At 48.4% G+C, this 14,167-nt stretch overlaps 1 protein-coding gene across 1 annotated transcript in view; it reads left to right on the plus strand.

Annotated features, from left to right (window-relative positions):
• Positions 1-5,242: 5,242 nt before the first annotated feature.
• TAF8 (TATA-box binding protein associated factor 8) overlaps positions 5,243-14,167 on the plus strand; it is a 51,300-nt gene continuing 42,375 nt past the window's right edge. The window contains exons 1-2 of the mRNA XM_075333737.1: positions 5,243-5,316; positions 5,659-5,812. Coding sequence (XP_075189852.1) covers positions 5,269-5,316; positions 5,659-5,812 — 202 coding nt within the window. The 5' untranslated portion in view covers positions 5,243-5,268. The remainder of the gene's footprint in view (positions 5,317-5,658; positions 5,813-14,167) is intronic.

The raw sequence follows: 14,167 nt of genomic DNA on the forward strand, positions 1-14,167 counted from the left end.
ATTGGGCTTTGTAGATAATGAAGCCTTTAGCGGATCGTACAATAAAAACCCGTTGTGCTTTCACCATTACGATATAAGCCTTGCATCGCTTTATCTGGATGGCCAACCATTTCCCGCCCGCCCTTTCCAACCTAATTTCAATGATGACTTAGCCGTCCGCGAATTTATGTCTTTGGCTCATGTTTCTGGCCGTTTAAAATCTGATCATGCTCTGGCGATAGATCGTGAAGAATTTATGGCCGGGTTCACATTGTTTGCATTTGATTTATCACCAGATCAAGAACCTGGTGGTCATTTCTCGCTCGTTAAATCGGGTAACCTACGTGCTGAAGTGCGGTTTGCGCTACCTACCCCGCATACTGTAAATATGATAGTATATGCCCTCAACACAACTATACTTGAAATCAACCATAGAAGAGAAGTACTATTTGATTACATCTAATTATGGATAACTTCCAGCTCACAAACCTGTTGAAGTCTGATTATTATACAGAACGCATATTTGCTGGGGTGTTTCCGTGTGATTTGCTACCGGCATATAGAGTGACCCAGAGACCCGCTGCCTACATCGTGAATACAGACAGTTCCGGACAAAGTGGGCGCCATTGGATATTGATTGTACTTTGCGATGATAAGAAGGCAATATTCTTTGACAGTTACGGATGTTCACCAACAAGTGTTTTATTTCCTGATGAGTTTGTAACCTTCTTAAATAGAAACAGTGAACTATATTGTTTTCAATCCATTCAGATTCAGGACACATTTAGCAAAGTATGCGGACATTACTGTGTTTACGTTTTGTACCATATAGCACGGGGAGTGTCATTCAATAAAATATTACAATGCTTTAGTAGTGATTTAAAAGAAAATGACAATATGGTGTCTGATTTTGTCACGTCTCTTTCACCAGAGCATTCGATCAATTCAGGTTGTCTTTATAAGCAGCTTTGTATGCCCCTATGCCAAGTAGTCAGAAGTGATCATTGATCATGTCTTAATAAACCCATTTAATCAACATATATTAACTTTATCTATAAGCAGCTATAGATATTTCTCTGTTTCAAATTGACAACAGATGTATCTCATCTGGCTAGGACCAGCTTTGAAAGCTAGAGTCTCATTGTATTAGTAAGAGTGTGTGAAGTATTTGATCTCTACATTGAAGGGTAGTTGTAAATGATGGTTTTGATCAGATAGGAGGTCCTCTTTGTATCTATATGTACAGGTTTGACACACTCATTGTAATGGTAAGAAACATGTCCTGTTGATAAGTCTGTGGGAAGCATTTGATCTCTGCATTGAAGGGTAATTGTAAAGATGGTTCTGATCAGATATGAGGGCCTCTTTGTATCTATACATACAGGTTTGAAACACTCATTGTAATGGTAAGAAACTTGTCCTCTTGGTAAGTCTGTAATGTGCAACTGAATGTAATTAAATTCTGAGCAATAAACTTTTTAAATTTTGATAGTGTGTCTGTCTTTCATTTTATACAAACAGTATAAAACACAAACTTTCTACAAGGGTGCTATAAGAATTGCTTTACAGCATAAGACGCGTAATAGTATAATTGGCCATATACATAATATGCCCAACCATATTACACTATCAGAATTGGTGCTATAACAAATGCTTACACTATCAGGCTATGTGCGCACGTTGCGTACAAGCCCTGCAGAAATTTCTGCAGCGATCTGAAGAGCACATGTGCGCTTTAGATCGCTGCAGAAATGTCCGTAGTGAGCGCCGATTCCATGCGCTCTGCCTGCAGCTCCTGCCATACACAGAGCAGGAGCTGCCGGCAAAGCGCAGGAAAGAAGTGACATGTCACTTCTTTTTGCGCAGCGCTTCGGCAGTAGCCGAAGCGCTGCGCACTTAAACGCCACGTGCGCACGGCCCCTCCACAGTCTCCATAGACTGTGCAGGGGACGCAGGACGCATGCAGTTACGCTGCGCTACAAAGCGCAGCGTAACTGCATGTTTTTACGCGACGTGCGCACATAGCCTAAGAATGAATTCTGTATCAAACGCCTATAAAATAAATTTGGCCATATACATAATATGTCCAATCAAATTACACCTAGCAGAATGAATTCTGTATCAAACGCCTATAAAATAAAATTTGGCCATATACATAATATGCCCAATCAAATTACACTAGCAGAATTCTGCAACAAAACCACACCGAATAAAATGGTATGATTCCAAACAATTACACTAAATCAGATTTCTCATAATCAGTGAATAAAATAGTGGGATCCTAAGCATTTACACTATCAGGATTGCACTATCAAATCCCTAATCAAAAGCCTAATCAAAAACCTATAAAATATAGGGCCTGTCAGGAGAGGGGAGGGGGTGTGTTTAATACACTTTGATAGGGGCGGGGCACCTGTCAGATTTCTTTTTGACGAGACATATGGCCCCCTTACTACTTACCTGCCATGGCGACCACTCTCCTGTGCCCCCGGGTCACCGTTACATGACTCAGCTCTCAGGCACGTCTGTGCACTTCTTTTACTAAGGCTGGAAACACATCTATGCGAGTAAAATCGGTCCGACTGGGCTGAAAAATACTCGGCTGATTTTAGTTCACGTTAGGTGCGAGTGCAACGCAACTGCGATGCTTTTTGCTCGCGTGTGTGTCGCGTTTGCGATGCTAGTTTCATGCAACATCTTAATTATATAAAAGCTATTACACATGTCATTTAATTTACCTTTGGGAATGGGATGTCACATTCATCTGTTGAATATTTAATGAGCAAAGGATCTGCCACACTCACAAATGTGAACGCTGGTGTGCGTGTGTGATCCTACTTTTAATCCCCTTCCATAGGACATCATTGGGACAAATGGTGCGAGAAACTCGCAAAAAAGCAGCATGCTGCGATTTTTTTTCTCAGTCCGATTTGGACTGAGAAAAAAAATCGCAGATGAGAGCTGAATCATTCACTAACATGTGTCCGATTCCAATGCGAGATTTTCTCACATTGCTCTACTGCGAGAAACTCGCAAGTGAGAAGCAGCCCTATCTACTACTGTCTGACTGCTGTTCCCTCCCACCAGGCTGTCTAGTTCCCTGGTCAGGCTCCGCCCTCTAGGTGGCGATCCCCTTGTGTGACTAGGCTGTGCCCATGGTGTGGAGTGGTAACTAGGATTTTGGTGTGTGTGGGTGTTTCTGGCACTGGTGTTCCAGGTCCCAGGGGGTAGGTCCTGCATCCCTGTGAGGATGCAGTTCCCTATAGTGCCCTGAGTGTCTCAGGGGCGCTACAATTGCCCAGTACGGACAACCATTGCAGAATATGGCAGGTCACTGGACAGTATGGCCGATCTCAGCACAGTATGGCCGACCACTGCAGAATATGGTAGGTCACTGCACAGTATGGCCGACAACTGCACAGTATGGCCAAACACTGCAAAGTATGGAAGACCACTGCACAGTATGGCAAGTCGCTGCACCGTATGGCTGAACACAGCACAGTATGGTCAACCACTGCACAGTATCGCTACTAACTCACTCCACATTATGGCCAATCACCTCACAGTATGGTAGATCACAGCACAGTATGGCCAGTCACAGCACAGTATGGTAAAACACAGCACAGTATGGCAGATCACCTCACGGTATGGCAGATCACCTCACGGTATGGCAGATCACCTCACGGTATGGCAGATCACCTCACGGTATGGCAGATCACAGCACGGTATGGCAGAACACAGCACGGTATGGTAGAACACAGAACAGTATGGCAGAACACAGCACGGTATGGCAGAACACAGCACGGTATGGCAGAACACAGCACGGTATGGCAGAACACAGCACGGTATGGCAGTTTACAGCACGGTATGGCAGATCACAGCACGGTATGGCAGATCACAGCACGGTATGGCAGATCACAGCACGGTATGGCAGATCACAGCACGGTATGGCAGAACACAGCACGGTATGGCAGAACACAGCACGGTATGGCAGTTTACAGCACGGTATGGCAGATCACAGCACGGTATGGCAGATCACAGCACGGTATGGCAGATCACAGCACGGTAAGGCAGATCACAGCACGGTATGGCAGTTCACAGCACGGTGTGGCAGATCACAGCACGGTATGGCAGATCACCTCACGGTATGGCAGATCACCTCACGGTATGGCAGATCACAGCACGGTATGGCAGATCACAGCACGGTATGGCAGTTCACAGCACGGTGTGGCAGATCACAGCACGGTATGGCAGATCACCTCACGGTATGGCAGCTCACCTCACGGTATGGCAGATCACAGCACGGTGTGGCAGATCACAGCACGGTATGGCAGAACACAGCACGGTATGGCAGAACACAGCACGGTATGGCAGTTTACAGCACGGTATGGCAGATCACAGCACGGTATGGCAGATCACAGCACGGTATGGCAGATCACAGCACGGTATGGCAGATCACAGCACGGTATGGCAGATCACAGCACGGTATGGCAGATCACAGCACGGTAAGGCAGATCACAGCACGGTATGGCAGTTCACAGCACGGTGTGGCAGATCACAGCACGGTATGGCAGATCACCTCACGGTATGGCAGATCACCTCACGGTATGGCAGATCACAGCACGGTATGGCAGATCACAGCACGGTATGGCAGTTCACAGCACGGTGTGGCAGATCACAGCACGGTATGGCAGATCACCTCACGGTATGGCAGCTCACCTCACGGTATGGCAGATCACAGCACGGTGTGGCAGATCACAGCACGGTATGGCAGAACACAGCACGGTATGGCAGAACACAGCACGGTATGGCAGTTTACAGCACGGTATGGCAGATCACAGCACGGTATGGCAGTTCACAGCACGGTGTGGCAGATCACAGCACGGTATGGCAGATCACCTCACGGTATGGCAGATCACCTCACGGTATGGCAGATCACAGCACGGTGTGGCAGATCACAGCACGGTATGGCAGAACACAGCACGGTATGGCAGAACACAGCACGGTATGGCAGTTTACAGCACGGTATGGCAGATCACAGCACGGTATGGCAGATCACAGCACGGTATGGCAGATCACAGCACGGTGTGGCAGATCACAGCACGGTGTGGCAGACCACAGCATAATATGACCAGTCACTGCTCATTATGGCCGATCACTGCACACACAGCAGCACTGCAGAGAACACTGCTCTCGCTAATATCAGTACTGGACAGCTCTCAAGCTGACTGACGCTAGCTGCATAGACTACACTTCCCATCAGCCTTTGCGCGGTGACGTAGATCCAAGATGGCGGAGAGCTCGGTTGCTGTAGCCAGCTCTGGGAGCTCCGGCACGGTAACGTTACATCTGTGAGAGATCAGAGTTGTGCTGGGTGCAGTAGTCCTCTACTAACATTTGCTCAGCAGCAGACTTCTCAACACCGGGATTCCGAGTCGTTTACATAGGGCACGGTGTCAGGAAGTCAGCGATAGGCCGAGTCTAGTCACGTGTGTTACCTGCGGAGGCCAGGCTATAGCGGGTTAACTGTGGTAATACTGAGGGGCCGTGTGTGGTAAATGTGCCGCTCCTGAGGGGGCGAAGTCTCAGACGTGGGCAGGCATGGCTGTGGGGCTGATATACATAGGTGTAATTGGCAGGGGGCCATAAAGGAATGACTTTTCCCTCTTTTCTCCTCAGCGGTCTTCCCGCGGCTCCTCCACCCCTGCGGATAACTACGTCCTGGCGCGTCGGCGGACCCTCCAGGTGGTGGTCAGCTCTCTGCTCACAGAAGCGGGGTTCGACAGCGCGGAGAAAGCGGCGGTAGAAACGCTGACGGAGATGCTGCAGAGCTGTAAGTGCTGGCTATCATGTGCGGGGTATTTATTAGCGGCTCTCACACTGCGCTCTTCCGCTAAGTGGTCTCATCGTGGCTTACCCTCCACACAACGGGGCCAGTGACTATACCGAGGAACATGGCGGCACCGTGCGCTCTGTTGTGCACCGTTTTAGGACGTATACGTTTACTAGAGGTGGCCACCGCTATATAAATGTGGTATCATTGCAACCGTACTCACCTGAAGAATAAAGCTGTCTCATCACTTTTACCACAGTGAACGGTGTAACCCCACACACACAGAAGAATCACAATTCTAGAATAACTGTTTCTTTTTGATTCTGCCTCAGAAAAAGCAGAATAGAAAGCGATCAAAAACTAGGACTTCACACGTCCATTGTTTTCCTTCCATCAAGTTTGTCGTTTTTTAGATGTCAACTGGCGCAACGGATGTGTTATTTCACAGGAATCCTCAGAAAAAACTGATCCGTCGCGTCCGTTACATCCGTTGTGCGTCCGTTTTTTCCATTTGTGTTTGGGACAGCCCAATGGGTGTGCCGGACATGCTGAGCATGCTCAATAGAGTATGACGGAATGCAGCGCTGGATTCCGTCATGTGACGGATAACGGCGGAATCCAGCACCATAGACATCCATTATAGCTTTTGACGGATGGCGACGGACACCTGTGGAGTCTGTTTTTTTGCCGCTCCAAGAAACGTTAAATTTAGCGTTGCTCCCGCCTGACTGTCAGTCACTAAACGACTGATCTGTCACGTGGCAGATGCAAAGCAAGGCCATCCATCACAATCCGTCTCTAATAGAAGTCTATGGGGAAAAAACGGATTCCTGCAAAATATTTTGCAGGATATCGTAATTCCTCAAGGCGACAAATTGCAAAGGAAGCAAAACAACGGAAATGTGAACTTACCCTAAGATGCAGTGTCAGCCCTCCTGAGTGTTGTCCACGGGAGAACGCAGCTGCCGGTGCCCATGATCCGGGTTTGGTCCGCTGCAGATTTTAGCTCTTCTCCCCGCAGAGAACACTTTTGTCTCCACAGCATAAATTGACATACTGCGGCTCGGGAAGCTATGCCGGATGTCAGTTAATGCTGCGGAGAAAAGAAGCACAGTGGGTATGGGATTTCTAAAAATCCATTCACTGTGCCTGTATTGTACAACGCTGCGTTATGGACACAGCGAAAACACTCTGCGTCCAAAATGCTGCAAACCCTGATCGTGGGCACATAGCCTAAAAAGTAGGATATATAGACAGACAGAGGTAAAACACATATATAATGTCTCACCCCCCTGCATATTCTAAGCTGTCACCCTTCAGTGACTTTCATGTGGCAGTAAAAGGTGTTCAGCCTTGTATTTAGCCAAAAAATAAATAATTAAAAAAAACCCAACAATGTTAAGCAGACGGCTGCAGACCGCAGAGGACAGCTTCACCTTGGCTGGTATTCCAAAACAGAGGTCACCCCACGATGTTTTTTTTTTATAATTATCTATAAATAAAGTGTTTTGTTTTTTTTTTGTTAAAAAATGTGTGGTCCCCTCCTAATTGGATTATCAGCCAAGGTAATGCGGACATCTGTGGTCTGGTATTCTCAGGGTGGGAAGGGCCATGGTTATTTGGCCCTTCTCAGCCTAAAGATAGAAGGCCGCATCCGACCCAGAAGTGGCTCATCCATTAGATGCACCAATACTGACGCTTCACCCCGACTCATCCCATTGCCCTGTGGCAGTGGCAAACAATGTAATACTAAGGGTTGATACCAGCTGTAATGTCAGCTGGCATCAAGCCCAGCGGTTAGTAATGTTGAGGTGTCTATCAGATACCTGACATTACTAACCCAGTGAGTAATAAAAAAAAAAAAAATAGATGACAAAAAAAAATTATTTGAAAAAACAATCCCAACACACTCTTTCTTTCATCTATTTATTTAAAAGCAAAAAAAATCCAGTCCGCTGTAATCAATTTTGGAGGTCCCACGACGACTCTGTTTTCAAGTATATGGAGGCACGCTCAGTGAACGTATCCCCCATTTTCTGGAATTCAAGGCACTCCATGTGGGGTGTGTGCTTGCAGTGACCCCACTGAGCTTACTGTGGGCGGGTCACACTTCTTGGGTCACACAAGGGGAGTGTGAACTGCAGTAACTTCAGTCTCACTGCTCGCAGAGAGCCTGCTCTCTGCGCATGCCGATGCCAATTTTTGAGAAGGAGGGATCGCGGGGGACTCGGAGCTGTAGGAGGGATCGGGGGTGACCTGGGAAGGACTTTTCTGGCTTATCTGAAATGTCAGATGAAACGTAAATCAGAGGAGGATGAATGCGGTGGGCGCATAACTCATGTGCCCACCATTTTAGATGATGGGGATTGTGGGGGGGGGACTTTGGCCACACTGGGGGAGAAAATTTTATTTCCCATCAGACATATTTGGTCAAGCCAGGGGGGAGATAAATTATTTTCTACCGGCGCTGCCATTTACTAGAACGTGATCATCGTTATATGGTGTGTAACGGTGATCGGGGGCTGGAAAAAAAATGACCCGTATCGTGATCTTCAGGTTCTCGGCTACCCCATTTTTTTCTTACCACTATTTTAAATTGGCGGTAAGGAATAAGTACCCTTTCCTACTGCCATTTTAATCCGTACGACCACCGTAAAGGGGATAAAGAAATACAAATGGACAAGTATGAAAAATAAAAGGGAATGTGATACAGGAGTGCAAAAGGCACATGGTGATTATCATAAATGGTACTTCATAAAATGTTATACTACAAATAGCAGAGACAGATTGTATCCAGGGCAGATATCGCGTGTCACTGAGAAGGTAACATACCATAACATACCTTATGCTGCACACCTCTTTTGGCTCTTCTTTCACCTTTCAGTGCGGTACATGCTTACATGTGAATGGTTACCACTTCCATTGGTTATCGATATATATTTCCTGGCATACTTGATGTCACTCCTTTGTGCCCATTTTGTATCCACTCCATGTATATTTGCAGTTTTTACACATTTTTAAGCGCCTTTTGTTAGAACTACCATGTGCCTTGCTCACCCTGGTATTACATATTTTTGGGGCATTATGAGGCTATTCAGGTAAGGTATTTCTATCTACATTGCATGATCGATGCTTCATATAACTATAGGTACTTCCCTTTTTATTTATATCACATCTCAATATACAGTAATTATCTGCATTGCTATAGATTTTCCTGCTATTGCACTAGTTTGTGCTATGTTTTTATGGTTATACAATGTCTATGCTATTTATATTATAACATTTTTATGAAGTACCATTTACTATAACCAATTACAAATGCTTTATACAATTTACAGACGCTTTGAGAAATGACAAAAAATACAACAAAAAGGAAAGTAATTTTAAGGGTACAGTCACATGTCGCAGATTTGAGACAATCCACACACATTTACAATGTATTACAAGTAAATAGGTTTTTCCAAAACTCATTCACATCTTGTGGAACAAACCCAAATGACAGTGAAAGCATAGTGTGGATATGAAATCGGCAGTGTGCTCATTCCGGAGTGGATATTCACCTATTCCATGTCTAGTAATGGCGTAGGGTGACATCTGTGAGAAAGGTCTAGAGCTCTCAGTGGATTCCTATGGAAATGTATGTTATTACATGTACTGTAGGGAGTATGTACTGAGGGAGCATGATAACCGTATGTCAAATGCGACTAATTGGTGTACAGCAGAACTGACACTATGGTTGAGATTCCACACAAGTAATATTACCAGTGGAGCTGCTGGTGAAGCCATGGTTAGTATTTGGTGAGTATTATACCTCCAAACTTGATTGTTCCACTACTGGTTTTTGACTTTCAGAGGACAAGTATAATAGACACAGATCCATCGCTTCTATATTTTTCACCCACTCCCGATTTTGGCTTCCAAATACTGAGGTAAAAAAACTCATCAAATATTTAACATGTGAATATGGCCTAAATATGAGTTTGTCACCTTGTAGAAGATAATAAAACTGTTTAGCATTTCGGACTATTTCAGCATATTAAACATGGCAGGATAGTTTCTACAATTCATGCTTGCACAACTGTCAAAATTTATACAGAAACCTCACCAACTAAGCCTTCTTCACACAGCCATGATTCTGGTACTATGACATCCATTGTCATACATATCGGAGACGCGGACATACGCAGACCCATTAAAATCAATGGCTCTGCGCCCACATCCCTCTTCTCTCACAGATGAGTGTCCGTGTGCTCCACACGGCGACATGTCCGTTTTTTTTCCAGCAGCACAGGTGTCATAGAGCACACAGTGGTTTGATCAGGTTGACATGTACCAGAGAAAACACGTGTCTTTGAAATAAAATAATTTCCTATACTCACCTGTCTCCTTGCTGCTGTTTTTGGCGCTGCTGTCACTTGCTTTCAGGCCCATTCATTATGCTCATGAATATTCACTGCACCGCACACCCGGAAGCAGCAGCGCCAGGGACAGGTGAGTATAGAAGTTCGTGCTATGTGGATGTCACACAGGTAGCACACATGGAACAGGCACACACATATGCACCCACAAAACGGACTCGGAAAAATGTGCGTTTTTATCACGGATTTATGAAGGGGGCCTAAATTAGTGTTTCTTTGTCGCTCCATTGGGAGACCCAGACAATTGGGTGTATAGGCTATGCCTCCGGAGGCCGCACAAAGTATTACACTTAAAAGTGTTAAGCCCCTCCCCTTCTGCCTATACACCCCCCGTGCTCCCACGGGCTCCTCAGTTTTTTGCTTTGTGCGAAGGAGGTCAGACACGCACGCACAGCTCCACAGATTGGTCAGCAGCAGCTGCTGACTATATCGGATGGAAGAAAAGTGGGCCCATATAGGGCCCCCAGCATGCTCCCTTCTCACCCCACTCTTGTCGGCGGTGTAGTTAAGGTTGAGGTATCCATTGCGGGTACGGAGGCTGGAGCCCACATGCTGCTTTCCTTCCCCATCCCCCTCAGGGCTCTGGTGAAGTGGGATCCTATCGGTTTCCAGGCACTGAGACCGTGCTTCATCCACAACTCCTGGGAGACTGCTGGATAGGAGCCGGGTATCGTTCAGGGACATGGCCCTGCTACTTGGAGGTACTCTGTGTCCCCGTGGGGACCGCGCACAGCAACACTCCAGCATTGCTGGGTGTGCTGGTGCACCGGGGACCGCGGCGCTGACCGGGTTAATATGTGCCATTACACACTCAGCGCTGCTGAGTGTGTTTATGTATAGGGACTGCCGCACTAACCGCCGCTGCCAGGGAAACACTGCGGCGCGGCTGGGACTTGTAGTGCGCCGGGGACTTTCGCGCCGGCCGCGCTTTTACGGCGGCCGCGTTTATTACTAGAGTCCCCGGCTTTTTGCGGCCTAGTTTCCTTTCCTCCCGCCCACAGCCCTGACAGGCAGGGGAAGGGCGGGACGCTGCACAGAACGAGCAGCACTGAGGGCTGGAGCATGCTTTGCATACTCCACTCCCCTCACTGTGCACAGTGCAGGCACCAGCTCCCGCACTTTCTGAGCCACGCCCACGGCTCCCACCTCTCCTCAGGACGCCGGCAGCCATTCCTGTCAGCTCCTTGGACGCTACAGAGGGGGACAAAGTCTGGGAGACTCAGGCAGGGACTCTGGTGGCCTCACAACCGCTTTAAGCGGGTGGTAAGCAGCACCTGTGGTGCTAGCCTCATTGTGCAGTAGTGTAACATTATATGTTTATGGTATACATATTTTACACTGTATGGTGCACAGTTGATTTCTGGCTATATACCCTATTGTGTTACTCAGGGAAGATAATAGCATGGCGCCCACGAAAGGCAGGGGTGCCAAAACACAGGCTTATTATGCTGCCTGCGCCGCATGTATGACCCCGCTACCGGCAGGTTCCACTGACCCTCATTGTGTGCACTGTTCGGCCCCTGTGGCACTTACTCAGCTAGAGCCTCTGCTAAGGGGGGCCCAGGGGGAGCCACCTGCTGACACTGTTCAGGTGACGGGGACAGAGTTTGCAAAACTCTGAGACTATGGCTAAGATACTAGAAGCCTTGCAGTCCAGGCCGGTATCTCAGCACAGGGACTCTGTTGAATCTTTGTCCCCTGGCCCACCTCAGTTGGACCAACAATGTCCTCCTGGGGTGTCTCATGGATCCCAGGCTGAGGGTTCTGACACAGACCCCGGCCCCAGACCGACTAAGCGAGCTCGCTTGACAATTCCCTTGACATCCTCATATTGTTCAGGGTCTCAGCGGGGGGAATCTCTAGTTGATGAAGCGTTTTTCTAAGCGCCTTAAGGATACACGTTATCCCTTTCCCCCTGACGTGGTCAAAAGTTGGGCTCAGTGTCCCAAAGTGGATCCTCCAATCTCCAGACTGGCAGCTAGATCCATACTTGCAGTGGAAGACGGGGCTTCACTCAAAGATGCCACTGACAGGCAGATGGAGCTCTGGTTGAAATCCATCTATGAAGCTATCGGCGCTTCTTTTGCCCCAGCATTCGCAGCCGTATGGGCGCTGCAAGCTATCTCAGCAGGTCAAGCGCAAATCGACGCAGCCACACGCACGTCCGCGCCACAGGTGGCGTCCATAACCACACAGACTTCGGCATTTGCGTCTTACGCTATTAATGCTGTTCTGGACTCTGCGAGCCGTACGGCGGTTGCAGCCGCCAATTCGGTGGTACTCCGCAGGGCCTTGTGGCTACGGGAATGGAAGGCAGATTCTGTTTCCAAAAAGCGCTTAACCAGTTTGCCAATTTCTGCCAACCGATTGTTTGGCGAGCGTTTGGATGAAATTATCAAACAATCCAAGGGAAAGGATACATCCTTACCCCAGCCCAAACCGAACATACCCCAACAGAGGAGGGGGCAGTCGAGTTTTCGGTCCTTTCGGGGCGCGGGCAGGTCCCAATTCTCCTCGTCCACAAGGCCTCAGAAAGATCAAAGGAACTCTGATGCATGGCGGTCTAAGTCACGTCCTAAAAAGGCCACCGGAGGTGCCGCTACCAAAGCGGCTTCCTCATGACTTTCGGCCTCCCCACTCCGCATCTTCGGTCGGTGGCAGGCTCTCCCGCTTTTGCGACACCTGGCTGCCACGGGTAAAAGACCGTTGGGTGAGAGACATTCTGTCTCACGGTTACAAGATAGAGTTCACCTCTCGTCCCCCGACTCGATTCTTCAGGTCATCCCCGCCTCCCGAGCGAGCCGAGGCTCTTCTGCAGGCGCTGGGCACTCTGAAGGCAGAAGGAGTGGTGGTCCCTGTTCCTATTCAGCAACAGGGTCACGGTTTTTACTCCAACTTGTTTGTGGTCCCAAAGAAGGACGGGTCTTTCCGTCCTGTCCTGGACCTGAAACTTCTCAACAAACACGTAAAGACCAGGCGGTTCCGGATGGAATCCCTCCGCTCCGTCATCGCCTCAATGTCCCAAGGAGATTTCCTTGCATCGATCGATATCAAGGATGCATATCTCCACGTACCGATTGCTCCAGAGCACCAGCGCTTCTTGCGCTTCGCCATAGAAAACGAACACCTGCAGTTCGTGGCACTGCCGTTCGGCCTGGCAACAGCCCCACGGGTTTTCACCAAGGTGATGGCTACTGTAGTAGCGGTCCTCCACTCTCAGGGTCACTCGGTGATCCCGTACTTGGACGATCTGTTGATCAAGGCACCCTCTCTAGAGGCATGCCAACACAGCCTCGACGCTACCCTGGAGACTCTCCAGAGTTTCGGGTGGATCATCAATTTTCCAAAGTCAAATCTGACACCGGCCCAATCGCTGACATATCTTGGCATGGAGTTTCATACCCTCTCAGCGATAGTGAAGCTTCCACTGATCAAGCAGCGGTCACTACAGACAGGGGTACAATCTCTCCTTCAAGGCCAGTCACACCCCTTGAGGCGCCTCATGCACTTCCTGGGGAAGATGGTGGCAGCAATGGAGGCAGTTCCGTTCGCGCAGTTTCACCTGCGTCCACTTCAATGGGACATCCTACGCAAATGGGACAGGAAGCCGACGTCCCTCGACAGGAACGTCTCCCTCTCTCAGGCGACCAAAGCTTCCCTTCGGTGGTGGCTTCTTCCCACTTCATTATCGAAGGGGAAATCCTTCCTACCCCCATCCTGGGAGGTAGTCACGACGGACGCGAGTCTGTCAGGGTGGGGAGCGGTTTTTCTCCACCACAGGGCTCAGGGTACGTGGACCCAGCAAGAGTCCTCGCTTCAGATCAATGTTCTGGAAATACGGGCAGTGTATCTTGCCCTGAAGGCGTTCCAGCAGTGGCTGGAAGGCAAGCAGATCAGAATTCAGTCGGACAATTCCACAGCGGTGGCATACATCAAT

Source organism: Anomaloglossus baeobatrachus, chromosome 2, assembly GCF_048569485.1.
Source record: "Anomaloglossus baeobatrachus isolate aAnoBae1 chromosome 2, aAnoBae1.hap1, whole genome shotgun sequence".
Classification (NCBI taxonomy): domain Eukaryota; kingdom Metazoa; phylum Chordata; class Amphibia; order Anura; family Aromobatidae; genus Anomaloglossus; species Anomaloglossus baeobatrachus.